Source organism: Zootoca vivipara, chromosome Z (assembly GCF_963506605.1).
Source record: "Zootoca vivipara chromosome Z, rZooViv1.1, whole genome shotgun sequence".
Classification (NCBI taxonomy): Eukaryota; Metazoa; Chordata; class Lepidosauria; order Squamata; family Lacertidae; genus Zootoca; species Zootoca vivipara.
Window position 1 is genome coordinate 3,649,652 of NC_083294.1, and position 25,320 is coordinate 3,674,971.

At 48.9% G+C, this 25,320-nt stretch overlaps 1 protein-coding gene across 1 annotated transcript in view; it reads left to right on the forward strand.

The window, feature by feature from the left end:
* ADGRD2 (adhesion G protein-coupled receptor D2) overlaps window positions 1-25,320 on the forward strand; it is a 92,787-nt gene that overhangs the window by 10,040 nt on the left and 57,427 nt on the right. Inside the window, exons 3-11 of the mRNA XM_060270315.1 lie at window positions 3,545-3,766; window positions 6,335-6,493; window positions 7,814-8,293; window positions 10,527-10,625; window positions 13,539-13,624; window positions 15,185-15,466; window positions 17,174-17,285; window positions 21,754-21,882; window positions 23,593-23,707. Of these exons, the coding sequence (XP_060126298.1) occupies window positions 3,545-3,766; window positions 6,335-6,493; window positions 7,814-8,293; window positions 10,527-10,625; window positions 13,539-13,624; window positions 15,185-15,466; window positions 17,174-17,285; window positions 21,754-21,882; window positions 23,593-23,707 (1,684 nt within the window). The remainder of the gene's footprint in view (window positions 1-3,544; window positions 3,767-6,334; window positions 6,494-7,813; window positions 8,294-10,526; window positions 10,626-13,538; window positions 13,625-15,184; window positions 15,467-17,173; window positions 17,286-21,753; window positions 21,883-23,592; window positions 23,708-25,320) is intronic.

Consider the following 25,320-nt stretch of genomic DNA (forward strand, 5'->3'; position numbering starts at 1 on the left):
CATGCTGAGCCCCCTTGCAACCCGAAGGGCATCACCAGATATTCAAAAGAGCCCAGAGGCGTGAACATCGTGGTTTTCCATTCATCACCCTCCCGGATCCTAATCAAGTTGTACGCCCCTCTTAGGTCGAGCTTGGTGAAGATCTTGCCCCTGCGTGCCGCTGTCAGGAGATCATCCACTCTGGGCATGGGGAAAGCCATTGGCTCTGTCACCGAATTCAGCCGTCTAAAATCCACCACCAGACGGCGCTGTTGCGTGTCTTTCTTGTCCACCCAGAAGACCGGGCTGCCCCCTGCTGCCTTGCTTTCTCTGATGAACCCCCGCTTGAGGTTCTTGTCGATGAAAGCGCGCAGATCCTCCAGTTCCTGATCTGACATGGCGTACAGCTTGGCTGGGGGTATAGTTGCCCCTGGCACCAGGTTGATCTGGCAGTCAAAAGGCCTGTGTGGGGGTAGGTGGTCGGACTCCGCTTCGCTGAAGACCTCCTGCAGGTCCCAGTACGGCTTGGGTATTGCCTCACCCCCCTTGACGTGCATGGTGGCCACCGTGGCTCTCGGAGGCCCCTCCCCTGGTTGGTACTGCATGCAATGTTCCAGACAAAAGTCCGATCCAAAAGTGATGCATCTCTGGTGCCAACTTATGGAGGGGTCGTGGCGCGTCAGCCAGCTCATGCCCAAGACGATGGGGGGGTCTGAGATGGTTGTGACGTTGAAAGCCAGTGTCTCTGAGTGCCTTCCCACCGTCATTCTCATGGGGGGGGGTTTGATGCGTGATGGCCCCTCCCAGCAGCTCTCTGCCGTCAATGGTGGCCACGTGCAGGGGAAAATCCAGCTGCAGAAGTTGGATCTGGTGCTCTTCCGCAAAGTTTCTCGAGAAGAAGTTGGCTGAGGCACCACTGTCAATTAAGGCGAGGACTGTCAGGGGATAGCCATTTGGGAGCGTGAGCGTGACTTCTAGAACCACTCCTGCTCTGGGAGGGGTGGGCTGGCTGTGCTCCTCTCTGTGCGGGTGGGCGGGCGGGGGCTGTTGTCTGCTGACTGTGCCTGGCCGCTCCCCCTTGTCTCCTGCAGCCAGGCTGTCTCGTTTCCCTGCTGTGGTGCTGTGTCAGCTGGGGAAGGTACAACCGTTCCCGCCTTTCCTTGCCACTCTCTGCGATGAGGGCAGTCTCTGACGCGATGCCTGGGGGAGTTGCAGAGAAAGCAATTCCCGCCTCTTCCCTCCTTGCGTCTTGGCGCCGCCGGGGTTTGAAAAGCCCGCGCGCGCGCTCCTCCGATCTCCATCGGTTCCGGCTCTGGGCTTGGCCTGGGCGGGTGTGGGGGCGGGCCCTGGGGTGGGGTTTGGTGATGTGGTCTGTCCTGGGAGCGTGGGAACCAAGGTTTTGCTGCGCGCGTCGCTTGTTTGTCATTCCATCTGGATTCCTGTCTCACCCCCACCGCTAGCGCCGCTTTGCTTAACTCATCCATAGTTCGCGGTTTGGGACCTCTTGCCAGCTCATCCTTAACGTCTGCGTGCAAACCCATGTAGAAGGCTGATTTCACTGGCTCACTTTGCAGATCCCACCCCAGTTTGTGCACCAGCATGGTGAATCTCGCCCAGTAGTCCCTAACTGTCGATTTTCCTTGTGTTAAGTTATGAAGCTCCTCTTTAGTGGCCTCCATTTCACTGTCACTAGCGTACATTATTTTTAAAGCTTCTAGAAATAATTTTGCGTTCTTCATGCAAGGATTTTTTTGCGCGATGAGCGGTCTTACCCATTCTCGGGCGGCCCCCGTCAAATGCTCTATGATAAAGGAGACTCTGTGCGCGTCATCTGGGAATTCTGCTGCATGCAATTCCAGCGCATAATTTATTTCTGTCTCGAATCCTAGGTACTCCCTAGGGTCGCCGCTAAACTTGGTGACTAGGCTCTGTCCCCTTCTCACTTGGACTAGCTGCGGCTGGGGCACCCCCCCACCTCTAGCGGCTTTCTCCTCTTCCAACTTCTTCTGTAGGTCCAAAACCATCACCCTTAGCTGTTTCTCAGTCTCCTCTTTTGTCCTCACCTGGTCCACCAGCTTGTTCAGCTCCTCCTGCGCCCCTCGCGCTTCCTCCTGAGCGGCATGCAATTGCTGCTGTGCGTGCGCTGTGAGGTTCTGCAGCTCCTGCTTCGCTGCTTCGGCCTCCAGCCTCCAATGCTCAGCCTCTTGAGCGCTCATCGCTGCACTCCAAAGTAGCCAAAAAAAAGATTCGGGAGTTGCTGTCAGAGGGCCTGGTATGGCTACTCTAGAGTAACGACTCCAGCATGGTCTTTTAAGGTTTTTATTAAGTGCTGATTATTTACAGTGTTCAGAGCAGTAAAAATGCATCCTTAAGGTGAGGTGTCTGAACTCCCGAATGGCGATTGGCGCGTTTTCTTCCAGCACCACAGCTTTGGCAGACCCAACCTCTTCCCCCTACGTTTGCGTCGCAATTCGGGAGTTGGGGGAATTGGCCTCCCCCCTGTGCGTCCTACTTCCTGTCCCACCTGCGGCCTGGGCTCCACAACCTTGCCTGAGCCTCGGACACCACTTCCTGACTCTCCGCTGGAGGCAGAGCTCTCCTTACTCTCTCCCGCGCTTGGGGATGGGCTGGAACTTAAGATGGGAGGGACTTCCCTGTATCCCTCGTCCCTCACAGTAGGTCTTTCAGGACCAGTGTTATGTGGTCCCATCTTTGACATCTGATGGGAGGGCATTCCACAGGGCGGATGCCACTACCGAGAAGGCCCTCTGCCTGGTTTCCTGCAACTTGGCTTCTCATAGGGAGGGAACCGCCAGAAGGCCCTCGGTACTGGACCTCAGTGTCCAGGCAGAACGATGGGGATGGAGACGCTCCTTCAGGTATACTGGACTGAGGCCGTTTAGGGCTTTAAAGGTCAACACCAACACTTTGAATTGTGCTCGAAAACATACTGGGACCGGTGTTATGTGGTCTCGGCGGCCGCTCCCAGTCACCACTCTAGCTGCCGCATTCTGGATTAGTTGCAGTTTCAGGGTCCCCTTCAAAGGTAGCCCCACATAGAGCGCACAGTCGTAGTCCAAGCGAGAGATAACTGGAGCATGCACCACTCTGGTGAGACAGTCCATGGGCAGGTAGGGTCTCAGCAGGGGTGTCTTAGCCATAGAGGCTAGTGGCATGGGGAACCACAGCGCCAAGTTCTCGAGAGTGCCACGGAAGAGGCAGAGACCGGAGACAGCGCCTCCCCACATCAGCTCGCCGCCTTCTCCCGCCTCCGCCATGCCGAGCGGCACCCAGAGCCTCATAGAATCCTAGAGTTGGAAGAGACCCCAAGGGCTATCCAGTCCAACCCCCTGCCAAGCACGAAACACCATCAAAGCATTATTGACATATGGCTGACAGCAACGCGTGGCTGGGTCAGCTAATAGAATCATAGAGTTGGAAGAGACCACAAGGGCCATCCAGTCCAACCCCCTGCCAAGCAGGAAACACCATCAAAGCATTCCTGACAGATGGCTGTCAATCACAGCAGCTTTTTAAGCTTTCCCTCCTTGTGGTTTCCCTACAGATCCTGGTGCTGTCCCCCTGGTCATTGAGATGTTGGGAGACGTGTATGAGTACGTGCCCACCCTTCAGGACTGGTGGCATGCGGACGGGTACTGCCGGCAGCGCTTCGCTCGGTTGCCATCTGAGCTGGCTTCTCTTGTGGGAAAGCTGCACTCTCACCAAGTCCAGAGTGCTGTCTGGTTGGAAGACGGGGAAGTGTTCCTGCCGAAGCCGAAGCAGAGGCGTAAGTAGAGATATGCTGCACTATTCCCCCCCAATTTCTTTTTATTTATTTACTAGCTGGCCCTGCGACGCGTTGCTGTGGCTCATCTTCTTCTTCTTCTTTGGCAATCACTAGTAGCTGAGTAAGATTGTCTTCCATAGACACTTCCGGTCCGTCGTGGCGGAGAGAAGGACGCAGGGACTTCGCGCGCCGAAGTCCCTGGCCTCGCGGAGGGGGGGGGAAGTTCGCAGAGCGAGCGGACTCCCCGTAAAAACACCGGGTAGAGAGTCCCGGTGACTCATGCACCCAGCGGCTGCTCCGTTTTGCGGATCCCCCGCTGCCCGAGAGCTCAGTAGAGCAATCGAGAGCCGGCAGGGTGGAACCGCGGGAACCATTTTGGGCTATATCTTACCTCCGAGAAGCGAAGCTCCGAGTCCTGACCCGGCAAGCGGCGGATTCTTCCGAACAAAATTAAAGGTTTCCATAAAGTAAGTGGAATTTGTATTTGGACTTTAAAATCATCAATTGGAAAAATAGGAGAGACTTTAAAGAAACGGAAGTCGGTCTCTTCCTAATGGCAAACCGGGAGGCGCTTTAAATAAACCTAAGCTGAAGATAAAAAAGTTCTTGGGACGGTGGAACCGAGAGAAAGAAAGACTTTTTTGAACCTTCTCAGCTCCCGAGTCCGGCACCCCTTGAGGTACAGCATCATTAAGGGGAAGAGCGTTTTGACAGCTGTCAAAAGCTGTCAAACTGTCAAAAGACCGGGTGGATTTATTGCATTGTTGTGAACAGAAAAATTGACTGAAAAGGAGGTGGAATTATTTAAATTGGAATTAAGAATGGATTTGTGACTGAGTTAAAGACAAAGGAAAAGAACAGCCAAAATGGAGTCGATCGTCTAACAGGAAGGAATTTTCCAGCACCCTTTGCTCCCTATCTCCTGTTTGTCTGCGGTTAAGAGAAATATGAAAACAAAGTACTCTTGAGCCTTCCAGGAGGCTGTGCTGAACTACTTACAAACATGGGAGGACATTTACAAGGAACGGCAACATCCCAATTTATTACCAGTTGAGGCTGAAATCCAAGTTCAGGATTTAGAGGATAATTTGGATTTGGAGTCTGTCGAGTTTGAGACTGTATGTGAGGAGAAACAACCTGATGAGAATTTTGAAGGGGACTTGGACTATAAAAAATATGTCTGGGATGAAGCAAAGCATGGACTTCAAAAGGAAGAGAAACAAGTAGAGCTAGAAAATGAGAAGCAAATGGACATGAAGATCAATGGAACTGAAGATCCTGGAGGGGCTAAAATGTGGGGTGGTGTTATTGAGGGATGGGAAAGACAGGGGCAGGGGGGGGCAAAGGCCTGGAGATGGAATTGGGAAAGAATGGGTGTGGGGTAAAAATTTTAGTTAAAAGGTTTTGTTTTGGCTTTTGAAAGACGGTTTTCGAAATCTTGGCTTGTTAACGGAAATGCTGATCCAATTGGGGGAAAAGACTTAGGGAGAGGGGATGGAGGGTTAAAAGGAAAAATAAAAGCTGTGTTTTCTGGAGGGAGTTAGAAGAATGGCTGAGGAAAGAATTTTTAGGTTAATACTAATTTTTGTGAGTTCAGATAGGTGTCTGGGCAGAGAGCTGCTTATCCTCCTCTCCTTACTCTGAGGCACCCAGTGGCAGGGGGTGCCCAGAGAGGTGAGGAGGGGGTGGAAGGAAACCCAGACACGATAATGGAACCTTGGAAGTGCTGTGCCCTGCGGGTTCCCCTTGTGGCAGGAGGGGGCCTGTGGGAGGACAGCATGGAAAAGGAGGAGGATTAAGTTATTATAATAAGAATAAGATTTTGAATTGGAATAGAAAATCCACCATAAGCAATTAGAGACTATCAGGAAAACCAGGAGGAAGAGTATCGAGGAAGTCACAATTATAAAGTTAAGATAATAAGAATTGGGAATTTATAACTTTCCCTATTGTTGTTTTGTTGTTTGTATATGTTTAAGTATGTTTATGAAAAAGCTGGGGGAAACCAAGCCTCAGAACTCCTCCATCTCTGTCCTTTCAGTGGCAGGGGGGGGATGTGGGGGGAGGAGGGAGGGGGGAGGCCAAACCCAACTTATAATGGACCCCTTTGATTCTTAACACACACGGGTCCTACTGGTGGCAGAAGTGGACCGGTGGGTGGAGGGAAAACGAAGGGACAGTGTTATATTGTATTTTGTTTGTTTGTTTTGTTTGTATAAAATTAATAAAAATTATTTTTTTAAAAAAAGATTGTCTTCCATAAAGGCTGTTCTCCAACTGGTAGACAGCCAACTATAAGTCTTCTTCTTCTTCTTTGGCGAACACTCGTAGCCGAGTAAGATTGTCTTCCAAAAACACGGTTTGAACAATGGGTCCATAAGTGACTGTGGAGGCCAATTCTGAATCTGCACATCCTTCCACAGTGGGGACGCCTGACCACAGCGCCACCCGCGTCTACATTGCAATGCAGCCGACGCAAAATTCCAAGTATGTTGGTACTTGGCCAATAAATTATTATTTGATTCAATTCGATTCTACTTCCATCTCTCCCCCCCCCCCCACCCCCAGGAAACATCTCCGCACCAATCCTGGTCTTCAAGAACAAAACGGACACCAAGTTTGTGAAGGTCTTAGCCGACTTCCCAGAGATGCCCGCTGTGAGCGCCTGCTCCCACGTCCAGTGGGACCCCGAGGCTGTGGAGATCTCCACTGTCTTCTCCTACGCAGGTAGGTAGCCGTGTTGGTCTGGCGTAGTTGAAACTGGATGGCCCTTGTGGTCTCTTCCAACTCTAGGATTCTATGATTCTACTAGCTGACTCGGCCATGCGATGCTGTCAGCCATATGTCAGGAATGCCTTGATGGTGTTTCCTGTTTGGCAGGGGGTTGGACTGGATGGCCCTTGGGGTCTCTTCCAACTCTAGGATTCTAGGATTCTATGAAGTAGGTAGCCATGTTGGTCTGGCGTAGTCAAAACAAAATAAAAAATCCCTCCCAGGAGCACCTTAGAGACCAACAAAGTTTGTCATTGGTAGGAGCTTTCGTGTGCATGCGCACTTCTTCAGATACACTGAAGCAGAAGTTGCCAGACCCTTATTTATAGTCAGAGGGTAGGGCGGGGTATTGGGAATGGGTGATTGACAGATTAGTGTGGTCAGGGCCGGTGCTAGGGTTTCTTGCGCCCCAGGCAATATCACCTTCTGCCGCCCCACCAGATGTCTGCCTCCTCCCTGCGGGCCTGGCTAAGCCTTCACCCCCTTCCCTTCCCAGCGTCCCTCCCTCTTACCTGCGACGTCGACGACTGTGTTGCTCTGGCTGCCCTCGGGCTTCAGCCACGGACCCCTGGGCGCAACAGCAGCTGTTCCCGCCTGCCCGAGAAGTAGAGCGCAGTGGCGGCGGCGCCTGGAGCCGAAGGCCCGGCTCTGGCACGCACACGCCGGGGGAAGGGGCTGCTCTCGCCCCACATGTCCTACACACGCTGCTGCCCTCGGCGCTCCGGGCAGGCCTGAGCTGCACCGGCGCTGCTGCTGCCGCCCGCCCTAGACACGGGTAGTTGGCGTTGGGGTGTAGCGGCTGCGCGGCAGAGCGAGTCCTATGAAGCCAGCAGCGCTCCCCGCCGTGCCAGCGCCCCCTTCATTTTGGCGCCCTAGGCAACTGCCTAGTTCGCCTTAATGGATGCGCCGGCCCTGGGTGTGGTAAACCTGTGGATGACTGTTAACGACTGCAATTGGTCTTGCAGGAAAAAGCAAGAGATGAGATGGCCAAAGATAGCTTGATCATGTATAATGAGATAAGAATCCGATGTCCTTATTCAGACCAGGTCTCTCCATGGTTTTTAGCTTGGTAAGGAGTTGCAATTCAGCAACTTCTCTTTCCAGTCTGTTTCTGAAATTTGCCTGTAATAAGACAACTGGGCCAAAGCAAACAAGATGAATTTTAACGAGTATATCCCAAACTCTATTTTTTTAACTGGAAAAGTTGGGGGTCGTCTTATACGCCCAGTTGTCTTATACGTCGGAATATAAGGGTATTTTGTTTCTCCTACGCAGTCCCGGCTTTCATCAACGAGTTCCAGCTGCGCGGCTTCGTTGATGAAGACGGCTTCGTCCGCTTTGCCATCATCCTCCACGGCCACCACTCGCCGTACCTGCCGGTATTCCGCGCCGATGGGCAATGGCACCACTTCTGTGTCGCGTGGCAGATTCACAACGGGGCGTGGTCCATCCATGCGGACGGCAAGGAGAAGGCTTCCGCCACGGGGCTTTCCGCCTCCCATGCCGTGGACGGCCACGGGACATTCATCATCGGGCAAGACCAGGACTCCCTGGGTGGGGCCTTCAAGGAGAAAGAATCCTTCAGCGGGAACTTGACCGGTCTGCATGTTTGGCGGAGGGTCCTTAGCAGGGAGCAGATGGAGAAAGTGCGATCTTGTGTCCCGATTCAAGAGAGCCTCGTATTTGCCTGGAGCAGCGACATCCTCGAGGTAGAAGCGAGCGTCCAGCAGGACACAGTGTGGCTCACCTGCCCAGGTAAAGCGCTCTCGGGTTGCGACTGCTCCGGCGGTCTGAATCTGGTAATCATAGCTGCCAAATCTCCCATCATACAGTTGTTCCTCTCCTTCCTCCTGGTCGTGTTCAGAAAGTGGTGGTGGGGCATGAGTATTCAGACCCTGGGCTCTCCCCCATGCTTTTTAACATCTGCATGCGGCTGCTGGGGGAGATCATCAGGGGGTTTGGGCTGGGTGTTCATCAGTATGCAGATGATACCCAGCTCTACCTCTCTTTCAAATCAGAACCAGTGAAGGCGGTGAAGGTCCTCTGTGAGTGCCTGGAGGCGGTTGGAGGATTGATGGCGGCTAATAGATTGAGGTTGAATCCTGACAAGACAGAAGTACTGTTTTGGGGGGACAGGAGGCAGGCGGGTGTGGGGGACTCCCTGGTCCTGAATGGGATAACTGTGCTCTTGAAGGACCAGGTGCGCAGCCTGGGAGTCATTTTGGACTCACAGATGTCCATGGAGGCACAGGTTAATTCTGTGCCCAGGGCAGCTCCATCTTGGACACAGGATAAGACCCTACCGGCCTGCAGACTGTCTTGCCAGAGTGGTGTATGCTCTAGTTATCTCCCGCTTGGACTACTGCAATGCGCTCTACGTGGGGCTACCTTTGAAGGTGACCCGGAAACTGCAATTAATCCATAATGCGGCAGCTAGACTGGTGACTGGGAGCAGCCGCCGAGACCACATAACACTGGTCCTAAGAGACCTCCATTGGCTCCCAGTACGTTTCCGAGCACAATTCAAAGTGTTGGTGCTGACCTTGAAAGCCCTAAACGGTTTCGGTCCAGTATACCTGGAGGAGCATCTCCATCCCCATCGTTCTGCCCGGACACTGAGGTCCAGCACCGAGGGCCTTCTGGTGGTTCCCTCCCTGTGAGAAGCAAAGCTACAGGGAACCAGGCAGAGGGCCTTTTCGGTAGTGGCGCCCGCCCTGTGGAACGCCCTCCCATCGGAGGTAAAGGAGATAAACAACTACCTGACATTGAGAAAACACCTAAAGGCAGTTCTGTTTAGGGAAGTTTTTAATCTGTGATATTTTAATGTATTTTGGTATTTGTTGGAAGCCGCCCAAAGTGGCGGGGGAAACCCAGCCAGATGGGTGGGGTATAAATAAATAAATAAATAAATAATATTCCCTGGGAAACTCCCATTTTCCCAGCCATTTCCTGCTGGCAGCCCGGATTTTAAAAAACCCCGTTAAATCCCCCGGATTCTTACCGGCCCGGGGAGTTTCTGCGCACGTCTGGAGTCTTTGGACATGCGCAGAAGTGATTTCTGGCACTGCGGCCATTTTGGAAGTGGGCAGAGCATGTGTAGAAGAAACTTCCGGTGCTGCTCTGCCCAGTTCCAAAATGGCCACAGCGCGACTTCCGGTGCCGCGTCCCTGCCGATCCCGGATTTTTCAATCTGGGAGTTGGCACCTATGCTGGTAATACCGTATTTTCCGGCGTATAGGACGACTGGGCGTAGTGCGACCCCCAATGTTTCCAGTTAAAATATAGAGTTTGGGATATATTCGCCGTATAAGAAATACGACCCGGCGTATAAGACGACCCCCAACTTTTCCACTTAAAATATAGAGTTTGGGATATACTCGCCGTGTAAGAAATATGACCCAGCGTATAAGACGACCCCCGATTTTCCTGGGTTAAAAAGTAGTCTTATATGCAGGAATATACAGTATCTCCCTTTCAGGTTATTTGATTAGTATACTCTGGTATTGCTTCCCCTCAATCCTATGTAAATATATCCTATAATTCTCAAATAACATCTTAACTAAATAAATAAAAAAGAGACAAAAATTCACCATCATTCAGCTTTATCAACTTAAATTAAATCAAATCAGCTCAATACGAGGCATTAGAAACAAACCTGAGATTTTACCGTGGGGCACTGTCCCTTCATGTACTCCCCAAAATTTCCCCAATTCTGATAGAATTTCTTATGAGTATACCCTCTAACTGAATTGGTCGTTCTTCCATATCTGTGTTGACTTCCTTAAAATTGGCTTTTACCTGCCTCAGGTGTGACGTCTGCCTAAGCAAACTGTATAAGATCCTTCACATGTGATGTTGTGTCAAAATTTCGATGCAATCTGTCAAGCGTTTTCGGTGAAAAGTGGAGACGCACTTTTTATTAAACATAGTCAGTTTAATATAGATTATTATTATTATTATTATTATTGTTATCATCATTCTCTCCCAGGGCCTGTGGAGGAATGCCGTATGTTTCAGGTCACCCAGGGAAGCCTAGCTTCTGCCCCCTGCTCGCACCTGCTGCCTTTTATCTGCCACTACAAAAAAGGTATAGTAGTTTTGACTTTCTTTATATCCAAACTGTCGTTTTAAGCCCAATATCCGCCAGCAATCGGTGGGCTGAGGAGGCTTCCCACAAGCCACGACACATGACTACCTTAAAAAATGAAAGGCACACATACATGATGGGGGACACCTGGCTTGAGAGCAGTACATGTGAAAAGGATCTAGGAGTCTTGGTAGACCACCAACTTGACATGAGTCAACAGTGTGATGCAGCAGCTAAAAAAGCCAATGCAATTCTGGGCTGCATCAATAGGAGAATAGCATCTAGATCAAGGGAAGTAATAGTACCACTGTATTCTGCTCTGGTCAGGCCTCAAATACTGTGTCCAGTTCTGGGGACCACAGTTCAAGAAGGAGACTGACAAGATGGAACGTGTCCAGAAGAGGGCAACCAAAATGGTCAAAGGCCTGGAAACGATGCCTTATGAGGAACGGCATAGGGAGCTGGGTATGTTGAGCCTGGAGAAGAGAAGGTTAAGGGGTGATATGATAGCCATATTCAAATATATAAAAGGATGTCATATAGAGGAGGCTTATTTAACTTATATGCAGAATTCATCATGCAAAAGGCTGGACTAGATGAATCCCAAGCCGGAATTAAGATTGCCGGAAGAAATATCAACAACCTCAGATATGCAGATGACACAACCTTGATGGCAGAAAGTGAGGAGGAATTAAAGAACCTTTTAATGAGGGTGAAAGAGGAGAGCGCAAAATATGGTCTGAAGCTCAACATCAAAAAAACCAAGATCATGGCCACTGGTCCCATCACCTCCTGGCAAATTTGTTGTTGTTGTTTAGTCGTTTAGTCATGTCCGACTCTTCGCGACCCCATGGACCAGAGCACGCCAGGCACTCCTGTCTTCCACTGCCTCCCGCAGTTTGGTCAGACTCATGTTGGTAGCTTCGAGAACACTGTCCAACCATCTCGTCCTCTGTCGTCCCCTTCTCCTTGTGCCCTCAATCTTTCCCAACATCAGGGTCTTTTCCAAGGATTCTTCTCTTCTCATGAGGTGGCCAAAGTATTGGAGTCTCAGCTTCACGATCTGTCCTTCCAGGGAGCACTCAGGGCTGATTTCCTTCAGAATGGCAAATAGAAGGGGAAGAAATGGAGGCAGTGAGAGATTTTACTTTCTTGGGCTCCTTGATCACTGCAGATGGTGACAGCAGTCATGAAATTAAAAGACGCCTGCTTCTTGGGAGAAAAGCAATGACAAACCTAGACAGCATCTTAAAAAGCAGAGACATCACCTTGCCGACAAAGGTCCGTATAGTTAAAGCTATGGTTTTCCCAGTAGTGATGTATGGAAGTGAGAGCTGGACCATAAAGAAGGCTGATCACCAAATAATTGATGCTTTTGAATTATGGTGCTGGAGGAGACTCTTGAGAGTCCCATGGACTGCAAGAAGATCAAACCTATCCATTCTTAAGGAAATCAGCCCTGAGTGCTCCCTGGAAGGACAGATCGTGAAGCTGAGGCTCCAATACTTTGGCCACCTCATGAGAAGAGAAGAATCCTTGGAAAAGACCTTGATGTTGGAAAAGATGGAGGGCACTAGGAGAAGGGGACGACAGAGGACGAGATGGTTGGACAGTGTTCTCGAAGCTACAAACATGAGTTTGACCAAACTGCAGGAGGCAGTGGAAGACAGGAGTGCCTGGCGTGCTATGGTCCATGGGGTCAAGAAGAGTCGGACACGACTAAACGACTAAACAAATAGAGGAGGGAGAAAGGTTGTTTTCTGCTGCTCCAGAGAAGCAGACACGGAGCAATGGATTCAAGCTACAAGAAAGAAGATTCCACCTCAACATTAGGAAGAAACTTCCAGACAGTAAGAGCTGTTCGACAGTGGAGTTTGCTGCCAAGGAGTGTGGTGGAGTCTCCTTCTTTGGAGGTCTTTAAGCGGTGGCTTGACAGGCATATGTCAGGAATGCTTTGATGGTGTTTCCTGCTTGGCAGGGGGTTGGCCTGGATGGCCCTTGTGGTCTCCTCCAACTCTATGATTCTATGATTCTACTAGCTGACCCAGCCACGCGTTGCTGTCAGCCATCTGTCAAGAATGCTTTGATGGTGTTTCCTGCTTGGCAGGGGGTTGGACTGGATGGCCCTTGTGGTCTCTTCCAACTCTATGATTCTATGAGTAATATCTATAAGGCTTTATTTTACTACTATACACAAAACCAGAGGGATGCAGGTGGCGCTGTGGGTTAAACCACAGATCCTAGGGCTCGCCGATCAGAAGGTCAGCGGTTCGAATCCCCGACGTCTACAGGTTCGAGTCTCCGCTCTTCCACATGCAGCTGCTGGGTTACCTTGGGCTAGTCACACTTCTCTGAAGTCTCTCAGCCCCACTCGCCTCACAGAGGGTTTGCTGTGGCGGAGGAAGGGAAAGGAGAATGTTAGCCGCTTTGAGACTCCTTCGGGGAGTAATAAAGCGAGGTATCAAATCCAAACTCTTCTTCTTCTTACTGGGAGACTGGGAATGGGAGACTCTGGGAACAGAAGCCGGGGATGGGAGTCTTTTAATGGGAGCCTGTTAATGGGAGACTGGGAATGGGAGCCAGCGGATGGGAGCCAGTGTGGTGTAGTGGTTAAGAGCAGTGGCCTCGTAGTCTGGGGAACCGGGTTCGAGTCTCCACTCCTCCACATGCAGCTGCTGGGCGACCTTGGGCTAGTCACACTTTCCTGAAGTCTCTCAGCCTCATTCACCTCACAGAGTGTTTGCTGTGGCGGAGGAAGGGAAAGAATAATGTTAGCCGCTTTGGGACTCCTTCGGGGAATAATAAAGTGAGATATCACATCCAAACTCCTCCTCCTCCTCCTCCTCCTCCTCCTCCTCCTCCTCCTCCTCCTCCTCCTCCTCCTCCTCTTATTATTATTATTATTCCCCTCAGATCTTTATTTGCAGTTGAAGAAAACACAGTCAAAACCCGTCCCACGGCTCATAACTCAGGTTAACGCATGGGCAAATGCGACAGTGGTGAGTCAAAACCATTTTTGCCCCATCCCATACTCCTGAGGGCTTCCACCTGTCGGGGGCCCTGGAGCCGTTTCTCAGTGCCCCCAGTTGTGTACCGGGTGTGCCGGTGGGGAATTTTATTTCTGGGAGAATTTGGGGTGGGACAGGTTGCAGGGGGGTCAGACTTGAAGACCCAGGGGCTGACAAAAATTTGTGCCGAAATGGGATATGTATAGAAATCATATCCGGAAATACAGTAACAATAATTTAAGCATGCTGGCTTTTGAGTGATCAATGAAAGAGATAAAACGATATTGCAATGTACCGTGTTTTTCGCTCCATAGGACGCACCTAGCATTTAGAGGGGGAACAAAAGGGAAGAAATATTTTGCTTTCTTGAATTGTCCTAGGCATAGCAGCCAACTCCTAGAGGCCTAGGTGCCTTTGCCCCCCCCCCCATTAAATATTTGAGAAAGCTTCTTTTGCAAAGGGGAAAGCTCTATTTTTTTGAGGATTAGCTCAAAGTTGTGCAGCTTTTTTTGCAAATGGGAAAAGCCCCGTTTTGGGGGGGGGTCAGCTCAGAGTTGTGCAACTTTTTGCAAAGGGGGAAGCTCCATTTTTGAGGACCAGCTGCAAGTTGCTGAGTTTCCTTGCAAAGGGAAAACATCCTGTTTTTATGGGGTTCAACTCACTGTTCTGCAGCTTCTCTAGGAAAGGAAAGGGAGCCATTTGTACAGTTTCCAGACAGATAATCTAATCAGCCAGTCACATGTCTCCCTCTGCAGAAAACAATTGAGGTCTAGGCAAGGGAGGGGCCAGGATGGGAGCTAGATCCCTGATCTCCCTCCTGATCTCCTGCAATCAGCAGCTGAGCGGTTCCCTTTCAACACCCTCTTTCCCTCTTGTTAACCTTTACCTCTTTCTTTTAAAAAAAGCCCGATCTGCATTTTGCCCCAGGGCTATTCGGCTCCAGGGACCACACACTCGCTCCATAAGACACACAGACATTTCCTCTTAATTTTTAGGAGGAAAAAAGTGTGTCTTATGCAGGGTCCCCAAACTAAGGCCCGGGGGCCGGATGCGGCCCAACCACCTTCTAAATCCGGCCCACTGACGGTCCGGGAATCAGCATATTTTTACATGAGTAGAATGTGTCCTTTTATTTCAAATGCATCTCTGGGTTATTTGTGGGGCCTGCCTGGTGTCTTTACATGAGTAGAAGGTGTCATTTTATTTCAAATGCATCTCTGGGTTATTTGTTGGGCCTGCCTGGTGTTTTTACATGAGTAGAATGTGTCCTTTTGTTTAAAACTAGCTGGCCCTGCCACGCGTTGCTGTAGCTTAGTCTGTGAAAGGGGCCCATAGAGTTTAAAATGCATCTCTGGGTTATTTGTGGGGCATAGGAATTCGTTCATTTTTCTTTCTCTCAAATATATACTCGGGCCCCCCACAAGGTCTGAGGGACAGTGGACCGGCCCCCTGCTGAAAAAGTTTGCTGACCCCTGGTCTTATGGAACAAAAAATACGGTAGATTATCTTATATTATCTTCTCTAACCTGGGGGTCTTGTTTCTGGCTACAGATCCCTGAGAGTGTCTTCCAGGCCGAAGCCCGAGGTGTGGATGTTTTGGTAGCCGCTGGTTACCTAGGGGTGGTGGAGACGGTCCTGACGGGCACTGAGCCTCCAAATCTGGATGCAGCTGCTCTGCTGGGCGTCTTGCAACTGCTGGAAGAGGTCTCAGACATGGAGGCCAACCAGCCGGAGGATCTGGCAAGCTTGGAGCAGCTGGGACAGCACTACGTGGCAATTGCCGGGGCAATCCTAGAGGAGCAAAACGCCGAGGAGTGGTCCGAAATAAAAGCGGTAAAATCATGGCTTCCTAGAAGTGTGTGGGGGGGGGGGGTCTAGTGAGCCCAGGGGCGGACGAAGGCTTCTCGGCGCCCGGGGTAGCCTCGTGAGCATGCACCCATACGGGGATGCTGCTGCCCGGGATCCTCCTCCTTCTTCTGCCATGGCCCTAGGGTCTCCCACAGTTCCTGCTCTGACCACAAGCTCTCAAGGTTGGAAAGGGACCATAGAATCGTAGAATCATATAGTTGGAGGAGACCACTAGGGGCATCCAGCCCAACCCCCTGCCAAGCAGGAAACCCCATCAAAGTATTCCTGACATATGGCTGACAGCAACGCGTGGCCAGGTCAGCTAGTAGAATCATAGAATCATAGAGTTGGAAGAGACCCCAAGGGCCATCCAGTCCAACCCCCTGCCAAGCAGGAAACACCATGAAAGCATTCTTGACATATGGCTGACAGCAACGCGTGGCCAGGTCAGCTAGGAGAATCATAGAATCATAGAGTTGGAAGAGACCCCAAGGGCCATCCAGTCCAACCCCCTGCCAAGCAGGAAACACCATGAAAGCATTCTTGACATATGGCTGACAGCAACGCATGGCCGGGTCAGCTAGGAGAATCATAGAGTTGGAAGAGACCACAAGGGCCATCCAGTCCAACCCCCTGCCCACCAAAGCGTTTCTGACAGGTGGCTGTCCAGCCTCCACTTAAAGACCTCCAAAGAAGGAGACTCCACCACGCTCCTTGGCAGCATATTCCACTGCCAAACAGCTCTTACTGAAAAATGAAATACAATAATCTATTAAACATCCAAAGCCTCCCTGAACAGGGCTGCCTTCAGATGTCTTCTAAATGTCAGGTAGTTATTTATCTCTTTGACATCTGGTGGAAGGGCGTTCCACAGGGTGGGCGCCACCACCGAGAAGGCCTTCTGCCTGGTTCCCTGTAGCTTTGCTTCTCGCAGTGAGGGAACCACCAGAAGTCCCTCAGCGCTGGATCTCAGTGTCCAGGCAGAACGATAGGGGTGGAGACGCTCCTTCAGGTATACTGGACCGAGGCCATTTAGGGCTTTCAAGGTTGAATTGTGCTCAGAAGCCAATGTCGAGTCTTTCAAGACCGGTGTTATGTAGTCTCAGCGGCCGCTCCCAGTCACCAGTCTAGCTGCTGCATTCTGGGTTAGTTGTAGTTTCCTGGTCACCTTCAAAGGTAGCCCCACGTAGAGCGCATTGCAGTAGTCCAAGCGGGAGAGAACTAGAGCATGCACCATTCTTGCTAGACAGTCCGCAGGCAGGTAGGGTCTCATCCTGTGTCCCAGACACAGCTGTCCTGGACACACAATGGACCTGCGCCTCCATGGACAGCTGTGAGTCCAGAATGACTCCCAGGCTGCGCACCTGGTCCTTCAGGGGCACAGTTACCCCATTCAGGACCAGGGATTTCTCTGCACCTGCCCACCTCCTGTCTCCCACAAACAGTCCTTCTGTCTTGTCAGGATTCAACCTCAATCCATTAGCCGCCATCCATCCTCCAACCGCCTCCAGGCACTCACAGAGGACCTTCACCGCCTTCACTGGTTCTGATTTGAAGGAGAGGTAGAGCTGGGTGTCATCTGCAGACTGATGGATACCTGTACCCAGTCTTAAGTTCCGTGAGGGAGGAGGGCCAGGGAAACCCATGGGAAAGTCAGGTGTGAGGTTTGCCGGCTGCCCCTGTCCTCCTCAGATCCTTGACGGACCCATGACAGTTGTGGAAAACATGGACAAGATGGTTTCCAGCCTCCACCAGCTCCTGAGTGCAGAGAGGCCCAAAGTCGCCATCCGGAGTAAGAATGTCGGTGAGTACCCTGTTTCTCCTAAAATAAAATAAAATAAATTCCTTCAGTAGCACCTTAAAGACCAACTAAGTTTTTATTTTGGTATGAGCTTTCGTGTGCATGCACACTTCTTCAGATACAGTGAAATGGAAGTTTCCAGGCACTTATGTAGAGAAGGGGTGGGGAGGGGTGGGGAGGGGGAGGGGGGATCACTCAGAAGGGTGGTGGAAATGGGTGATTGACTGACTGATAGCTGTTGATGACCGCAAACGACTGCAAATGGTTTTGCATGAAAAAGCAAGGGTTGAGATGGCTGAAGATCGCTTATCATGTATAATGAGATAAGAATCCGATATCTCTGTTCAAACCAGGTCCCTCCATGGTTTTGAGCTTGGTGATAAGTTGCAATTCAGCAACTTCTCTTTCCAGTCTATTTCTGAAATTCTTTTGTAGTAAGACAGCTACTTTGAGATCTTGTATAGAATGTCCTGGGAGATTGAAGTGTTCTCCTACTGGTTTTTCTGTCTTCTGGTTCCTGATGTCAGATTTATGTCCATTTATCCGTTGGCGTAGGGTTTGGCCTGTTTGTCCAATATAGAGAGCTGAAGGGCACTGTTGGCATTTGATGGCATACACAATGTTAGAGGATGAGCAATTAAATAGTCCTGAGATGGTATGTTGGATGTTGTTGGGGCCAGTAATGGTGTTGTCTGGGTGTATGTGGCAGCAAAGTTGGCATCTGGGTTTATTGCAGGCTCTGGTACCAGTGTCCATGTTAAGTCTGGTGGTTGTATTATTGTGGGTGAGGAGTTGTTTAAGATTGGGTGGCTGTCTGTAGGCAATGAAAGGTCTTCCTCCCAGAGCTTGAGAAAGGGAGCTGTCATTGTCCAGGAGAGGCTGTAGATCTCTGATGATGCGTTGTACTGTTTTAGCTTGGGAGCTGTATGTGATGACTAGTGGTGTTCTGTTATTTTCTTTTTTGGGTCTGTCTTGCAGCAGGTTCTCTCTAGGTATCTGTCTGGCTCTGTTGATCTGTTGTTTAACTTCATCAGGTGGATATTTTAGTTCTAAAGAGGTTTGCTGTAGATCTCTTAGGTGAGATTCTCTGTCTGTAGAGTTGGAACAGATGCGGTTGTAACGTAAGGCCTGGCTGTATACGATGGATTGTTTGGTATGTTTGGGATGGTAGCTAGAAGCATGTAGATATGTTTGTCGGTCAGTTGGTTTTCTGTATAAGGTGGTGTCTATATGTCCATCCTGTATTTTTATAGTAGTGTCCAAAAAATGTATTTCTTGCATAGATTGGTTCATTGTTAGGTTGATGGTGGGGTGAAAGTCATTGAATGTCTGGTGGAAGGTTTCCAGGGTCTGTTGTCCATGTGTCCAGATAATAAAAATATCGTCAATGTATCGCAGGTACAGGAGAGGTTTGAGTGGGTAGGAGTTAAGGAAACGTTGTTCTAAATCTGCCATGAAGATGTTGGCATACTGTGGGGCCATGCGGGTGCCCATGGCTGTGCCGCTGATCTGGAGGAACAGGTCATCACCAAATTTGAAGTGGTTGTGGGTAAGGACAAAGTAGCAGAGTTTGGTAGCAAAGTCCGCTGTGGTTTTATCTGAAATGGTGTTCCTTATGGCTTGTAAACCATCATTGTGTGGGATGTTGGTATATAGAGATTCCACATCCATAGTGGCTAGTATAGTATTGTTAGGAAGATTGTTCAAATATTGTATTTTCCTCAGAAAATCTGTGGTGTCACGTACGTAGCTGGGAGCACTGATAGCATATGGTTTCAGAACAGAGTCCATATAGCCGGAAACACCCACTGTAATGGTGCCAATACCTGAGATGATGGGGCGTCCTGGGTTTCCTGGTTTGTGTATTTTGGGTAGAAGATAGAAAGTTCCTGGCCGAGGTTCCGCTGGTGTGTTTGTGAGGATCTGTTCTTGGATGTGTAGGGGTAGCTCCTTAATAATCTTGTTCAGTTCTTTTTTGTATGCTTGTGTGGGGTCTGAGTCCAATTTCATGTAAAAGGCAGTATTGGAAAGTTGTCTGTGGGCCTCCTGGATGTAATCAGTTTTGTTCATGATGACGACAGCTCCACCCTTGTCTGCCTCTTTAATTATAATGTCTGGGTTGTTCCTGAGATTTTCTATGGCTCTCCTTTCAGCATGGTTTAGATTTTGTAGTAAGCGATGGTGTTTTCTGGTCACATCCGTTTGGATTCTGTGGCGGAAGCATTCGATGTACAGATCTAGTGTGGTATTGCGTCCATCAGGAGGGGTCCATGTGGAGTCCCTTTTTGTGTAACTTCTTTTCGGTGGTAGTTGGTGGTCAATGTTCTGTTCATTGATGCGTTTGGAGGGTGATGGTTGTTCCCCAGTAAGTTGAGAGGTGTTGTGTTGTGGGGATGTAGTTTGTTCTACTTTGTCTTGTTCTTGTGTGTGATGAAAATACTCCTTCAGGCGTAAACGGCGGAAAAATGCTTCCAGGTCCCCGCAGAACTGAATCATGTGTTGGGATTTGGCAGGGCAGAATGATAGTCCCCGTGAAAGGACGGATTCCTCAGCTGGGCTGAGTGTTTGCTGTGAAAGATTGACAATGTTGTTGATCTTGTTTTGATTGGTGGCCTGTAGGTTGGAAAGGTTGCAGAGTTTTTTATTTTTCTGGTTCTTCAGAAAACTCCAGTTGAGAGTGGTAAATGGTTTGTTTTTCCTTGTGGAACTTCTGCCAGGCCGGGTGATTCCTGATGGAGTTCTCCAGTTCTCCTAAAATAAGACATTCCTTCCTTCTTTCCTTCCTTCCTTCCTTCCTTCCTTCCTTCCTTCCTTCCTTCCTTCCTTCCTTCCTTCCTTCCTTCCTTTCCTCCTTAATTCTTCCTTCCTTAATTCCTTCTTTTCTCCTTCCTTCCTTCCTTCCTTCCTTCCTTCCTTCCTTCCTTCCTTCCTTCCTTCCTTCCTTCACTCCCTCCTTCCTAAACCTCCCTTCTTTCCTTCCTCCTTCCTTCCTTAATTCCTTCCTTCCTAAAGCCCCCCCTTCTTTCCTTCCTTCATCCTCCCTCCCTCCCTCCCTTTCCTCCTTCCTAAAACCTCCCTTCTTTCCTTCCTCTTTCTTTCTTTCCTTCCTTAATTCTTTCTTTCTTTCTTTCTTTCTTTCTTTCTTTCTTTCTTTCTTTCTTTCTTTCTTTCTTTCTTCCTTCCTTCCTTCCTTCCTTCCTTCCTTCCTTCCTTCCTTCCTTCCTTCCTTCCCTCCTTTCTACCCCGCAAATAAGACATAGTGAAAGGCGCAGTTCTGGAGGGCGCCAAGGAAGAGGCAAGGCTGGACATGTAATAAAAAAATAAGACTTCAAAAAGCCTGCTTAAGAACAGGCTGAGACAAGCTGTTCTTTGGCTGCTGCATCAGGCCAAAGGCAAAGGAGCCTACTTCTAGGGGCCACAATAAAATATGTAATTTATATTATTTTATAGGGACTTCTTGGTGGTGGCCCCCTCCCATCTGATGTCAAAGAGAAAAACAGCTACCAGATTTTTAGAAGACATCTGAAGCCAGCCCTGTTTAGGGAGGCTTTGAATGTTTAATCGATTATTTTATTTTATTATTCTGTTGGAAGCCGCCCAGAGTGGCTGGGGAAACCCCGCCAGGTGGGCGGGGTATAAATAAATTATTATTATTATTATTACTACTACTACTACTACTACTACAAACTACAAGAAAGAAGATTCCACCTCAACAGTAGGAAGAACTTTCTGACAGTAATAGCTGTTCGGCAGTGGAATTTGCTGCCAAGGAGTGTGGTGGAGTCTCATTCTTTGGAGGTCTTTAAGCAGAGGCTTGACAGGCATATGTCAATAATGCTTTGGTGGTGTTTCCTGCTTGGCAGGGGGTTGGACTGGATGGCCCTTGGGGTCCCTTCCAACTCTAGGATTCTATTATTCTACTAGCTGACCCGGCCACGCATTGTTGTCAGCCATATGTCAAGAATCATAGAATCATAGAATCATAGAATCGTAGAGTTGGAAGAGACCACAAGGGCCATCCAGTCCAACCTCCTGCCGAGCAGGAAACACCATCCAAGCATTCTTGACATATGCCTGTCAAGCCTCTGCTTAAAGACCTCCAAAGAAGGAGACTCCACCACACTCCTTGGCAGCAAATCCCACTGCCGAACAGCTCTTACTGTCAGGAAGTTCTTCCAAATGTTGAGGTGGAATCTTCTTTCTTGTAGCTTGAATCCATTGCTCCGTGTCTGCTTCTCTGGAGCAGCAGAAAACAACCTTTCTCCCTTCTCCATATGACATCCTTTCATATATTTGAACATGGCTATCATATCACCCCTTCACCTTCTCTTCTCCAGGCTAAACATACCCAGCTCCCTAAGCCGTTCCTGAATGCTTTGGTGGTGTTTCCTGCTTGGCAGGGAGTTGGACTGGATGGCCCTTGTGGTCTCTTCCAACTCTAGGATTCTATGACTCTATATTTGCTCCCTAGGAGTAGAAGTGCGGCGTGTATCTCTCGACCGAGCAACAGCTGACGGCGCTGCCTACATGATGATGAACCAAGACGCCCCAGACCAGATTGAAGTCCCAGCGGATGAAGTGGAGAGGCTGAGAGCGAGAGGTGGAGAGGGGATTTTTTATTTCTTTTTAATGTATTGCATTTGTATGCCACTTGATTCTTGAATGCCTTCTTGATTCTCCCCCTCCTCCGGTGGTTCCCCACAACCACCCTGTGAGGTAGGTTAAGCTGAGAGGCCGTGACTGGGCCCCCCAAGGTCATCCAGTGTGCTTCATAGCTGAGTGAGAATTCAAACCCTGGTCTCTTCCAGGTCCTAGTCCAACACTCTAACCCAGGCATCCCCAAACTGCGCCCTCCAGATGTTTTGGCCTACAACTCCCATGATCCCTAGCTAACAGGACAAGTGGTCAGGGATGATGGGAATTGTAGTCCAAAACATCTGGAGGGCCGCAGTTTGGGGATGCCTGCTCTAACCCCTACACCCAAGGTCAGCAACCGGCCCACAAGCTGCCCCCCAACTAAGCCGCCCGCTTGGCGAGTCCCCATGCGCTACGCTAAACCGGCACGGCGCGGCGATTCTATTCTGCGGCTCCGAAAATTGCTTCTGCGCATGCCCAGATGCTGGAAATCACTTACATTTCTTTACATTTGACGACATTCAAATTTTCTGAGTTTCACCTGTATATTGATGTGTATTTGACATTGCTTTTAAACCGGGAAGGGTGGGGTATAAATAAAATTATTATTATTATTATTATTATTATTATTATTATTATTATTATTATTACATTTTTAATACATTAAGTGGTGTAGAAATTCAATAATCAATTAGTACTTATTATTATTATATTTTTTAATATATTAAGTGGTGTAGAAATTAATAATCAATCATCAATATGTATTGTTGTTGTTGTTGTTTAGTCGTTTAGTCGTGTCCGACTCTTCGTGACCCCATGGACCATAGCACGCCAGGCACTCCTATCTTGCACTGCCTCCCGCAGTTTGGTCAAACTCATGTTCGTAGCTTCGAGAACACGGTCCAACCATCTCATCCTCTGTCGTCCCCTTCTCCTTGTGCCCTCCATCTTTCCCAACATCAGGGTCTTTTCCAGGGAGTCTTTTCTTCTCATGAGGTGGCCAAAGTATTGGAGCCTCAGCTTCAGGATCTGTCCTTCCAGTGAGCACTCAGGGCTGATTTCCTTCAGAATGGAGAGGTTTTATCTTCTTGCAGTCCATGGGACTCTCAAGAGTCTCCTCCAGCACCAGAATTCAAAAGCATCAATTCTTTGGCGATCAGCCTTCTGTATGGTCCAGCTCTCACTTCCATACATCACTACTGCGAAAACCATAGCTTTAACTACATGGACCTTTGTCGGCAAGGTGATGTCTCTGCTTTTTAAGATGCTGTCTAGGTTTGTCATTGCTTTTCTCCCAAGAAGTAGGTGTCTTTTACATTCGTGACTGCTGTCACCATCTGCAGTGATCATGGAACCCAAGAAAGTCAAATCTCTCACTGCCTCCATTTCTTCCCCTTCTATTTGCCAGGAGGTGATGGGACCAGTGGCCATGATCTTGGTTTTTTTGATGTTGAAATTCAATAGAAATTCAATAATCAATCAAAAATATACATGATGCAAATACATATTATTATTATTATTATTATTATTATTATTATTATTATTATATTTTAATATATTAAGTGGTGTAGAAATTCAATAATCAACCATCAATATACATGATGCAAATAAACGATGGGCGGGACCCGATCCCTCCCACAATCCGCCCACCCAGCTTCTGTTGCTTCCCGCCCAGGTCTGCGCCAGATCACCATGACCAACACCTGGTACGGTTACAGTTCGCTCCAGCGCCTCCTCACCAGCGGCAATGTTGTGCTCCAGGATGCGGCCGTGTCAGACGGAGGCAGGAGGTACGTGAATCCTTGCTCAGGCCTTTCCTACCTGTCCCAACCTCCTGATTTACTTTTCACCCAGCTCCTTTCTCACCCTTGGGTGCGGCTCAACAGGCCCTGAAAATCTGGATTCATTCCTGAGCAAGTTTGCAGACGACACCAAATTGGGAGGGGTGGCTAATACCCCAGAGGACAGGATCACACTTCCAAATGACCTTCACAGGTTAGACAACTGGGCCAAAGCAAACAAGATGAATTTTAACAAAATTCATATAGAGGAGGGAGAAAGGTTGTTTTCTGCTGCTCCAGAGAAGCGGACACAGAGCAATGGAGTCAAACTACAAGGAAGAAGATTCTACCTCAACATTAGGAAGAACTTTCTGACAGTAAGAGCTGTTCGACAGTGGAATTTGCTGCCAAGGAGTGTGGTGGACTCTCCTTCTTTGGTGGTCTTTAAGTGGATGCTTGACAGCCATATATCAAGAATGCTTTGGTGGTGTTTCCTGCTTGGCAGGGGGTTGGACTGGATGCCCCTTGTGGTCTCTTCCAACTCTAGGATTCTATGAATCTATGAAATACAGGATGGGAGACACCTGGCTTGAGAGCAGTACATGTGAAAAGGATTTAGGAGTCTTAGTGTACCACAAACCTGACAAGAGTCAACAGTGTGATGCAGCAGCTCAAAAAGCAAATGCAATTCTGGGCTGCATCAATAGGAGTGTTGTTTAGTCGTTTAGTCGTGTCCGACTCTTCATGACCCCCATGGACCATAGCACGCCAGGCACTTCTGTCTTGCACCGCCTCCCGCAGTTTGGTCAGACTCATGTTGGTAGCTTCGAGAACACTGTCCAACCATCTCGCCCTCTGTCGTCCCCTTCTCCTTGTGTCTTCAATCTTTCCCAACATCAGGGTCTTTTCCAAGGATTCTTCTCTTCTCATGAGGTGGCCAAAGTAATCAATAGGAGTATAGCATCTAGATCAGGCATCCCCAACCTGCGGCCCTCCAGATGGTTTGGCCTACAACTCCCATGATCCCTAGCTAGCAGGACCAGTGGTCGGGGAAGATGGGAATTGTAGTCCAAAACATTTGTAGGGCCGAAGTTTGGGGGTGCCTGATCTAGATCAAGGGAAGTACGGTAATAGTACCACTGTATTCTGCTCTGGTCAGACCTCAGCGGATTGAAATTTTGCCTCACTATGAGTCATAAAAACATAGGAATTTGACTCATTTATTTCTCAGTATGTTAAATTGTGAACTAATCGACATCAATTTTAGGTTTTAATGTAGAGCAGTAATAGTTGCATGCTATTATTTTCTGCAATATTTATTTATTTAAGAGAAAACATGTTGATAATTTGCATGAAAAACCCATGGTTTTGAAAAAAATGATATGGAACAATTAAGCAAACGGTGTACTCAACAAGTAAACATAAACAATAAAATGCCACTCATATTATGTGTTGCGTCAAAACATCACATTAGACTTAATTACTTGGTATAAATTGTACTTAATGCTTACATTTTGTGTAATTAATTAAAATATTGCCTTATGCAATATATACATTGTACATGTACATCACCTTATATCATGCTTAAAATATGCTTTTATGCATGACACTAAACGTCTATT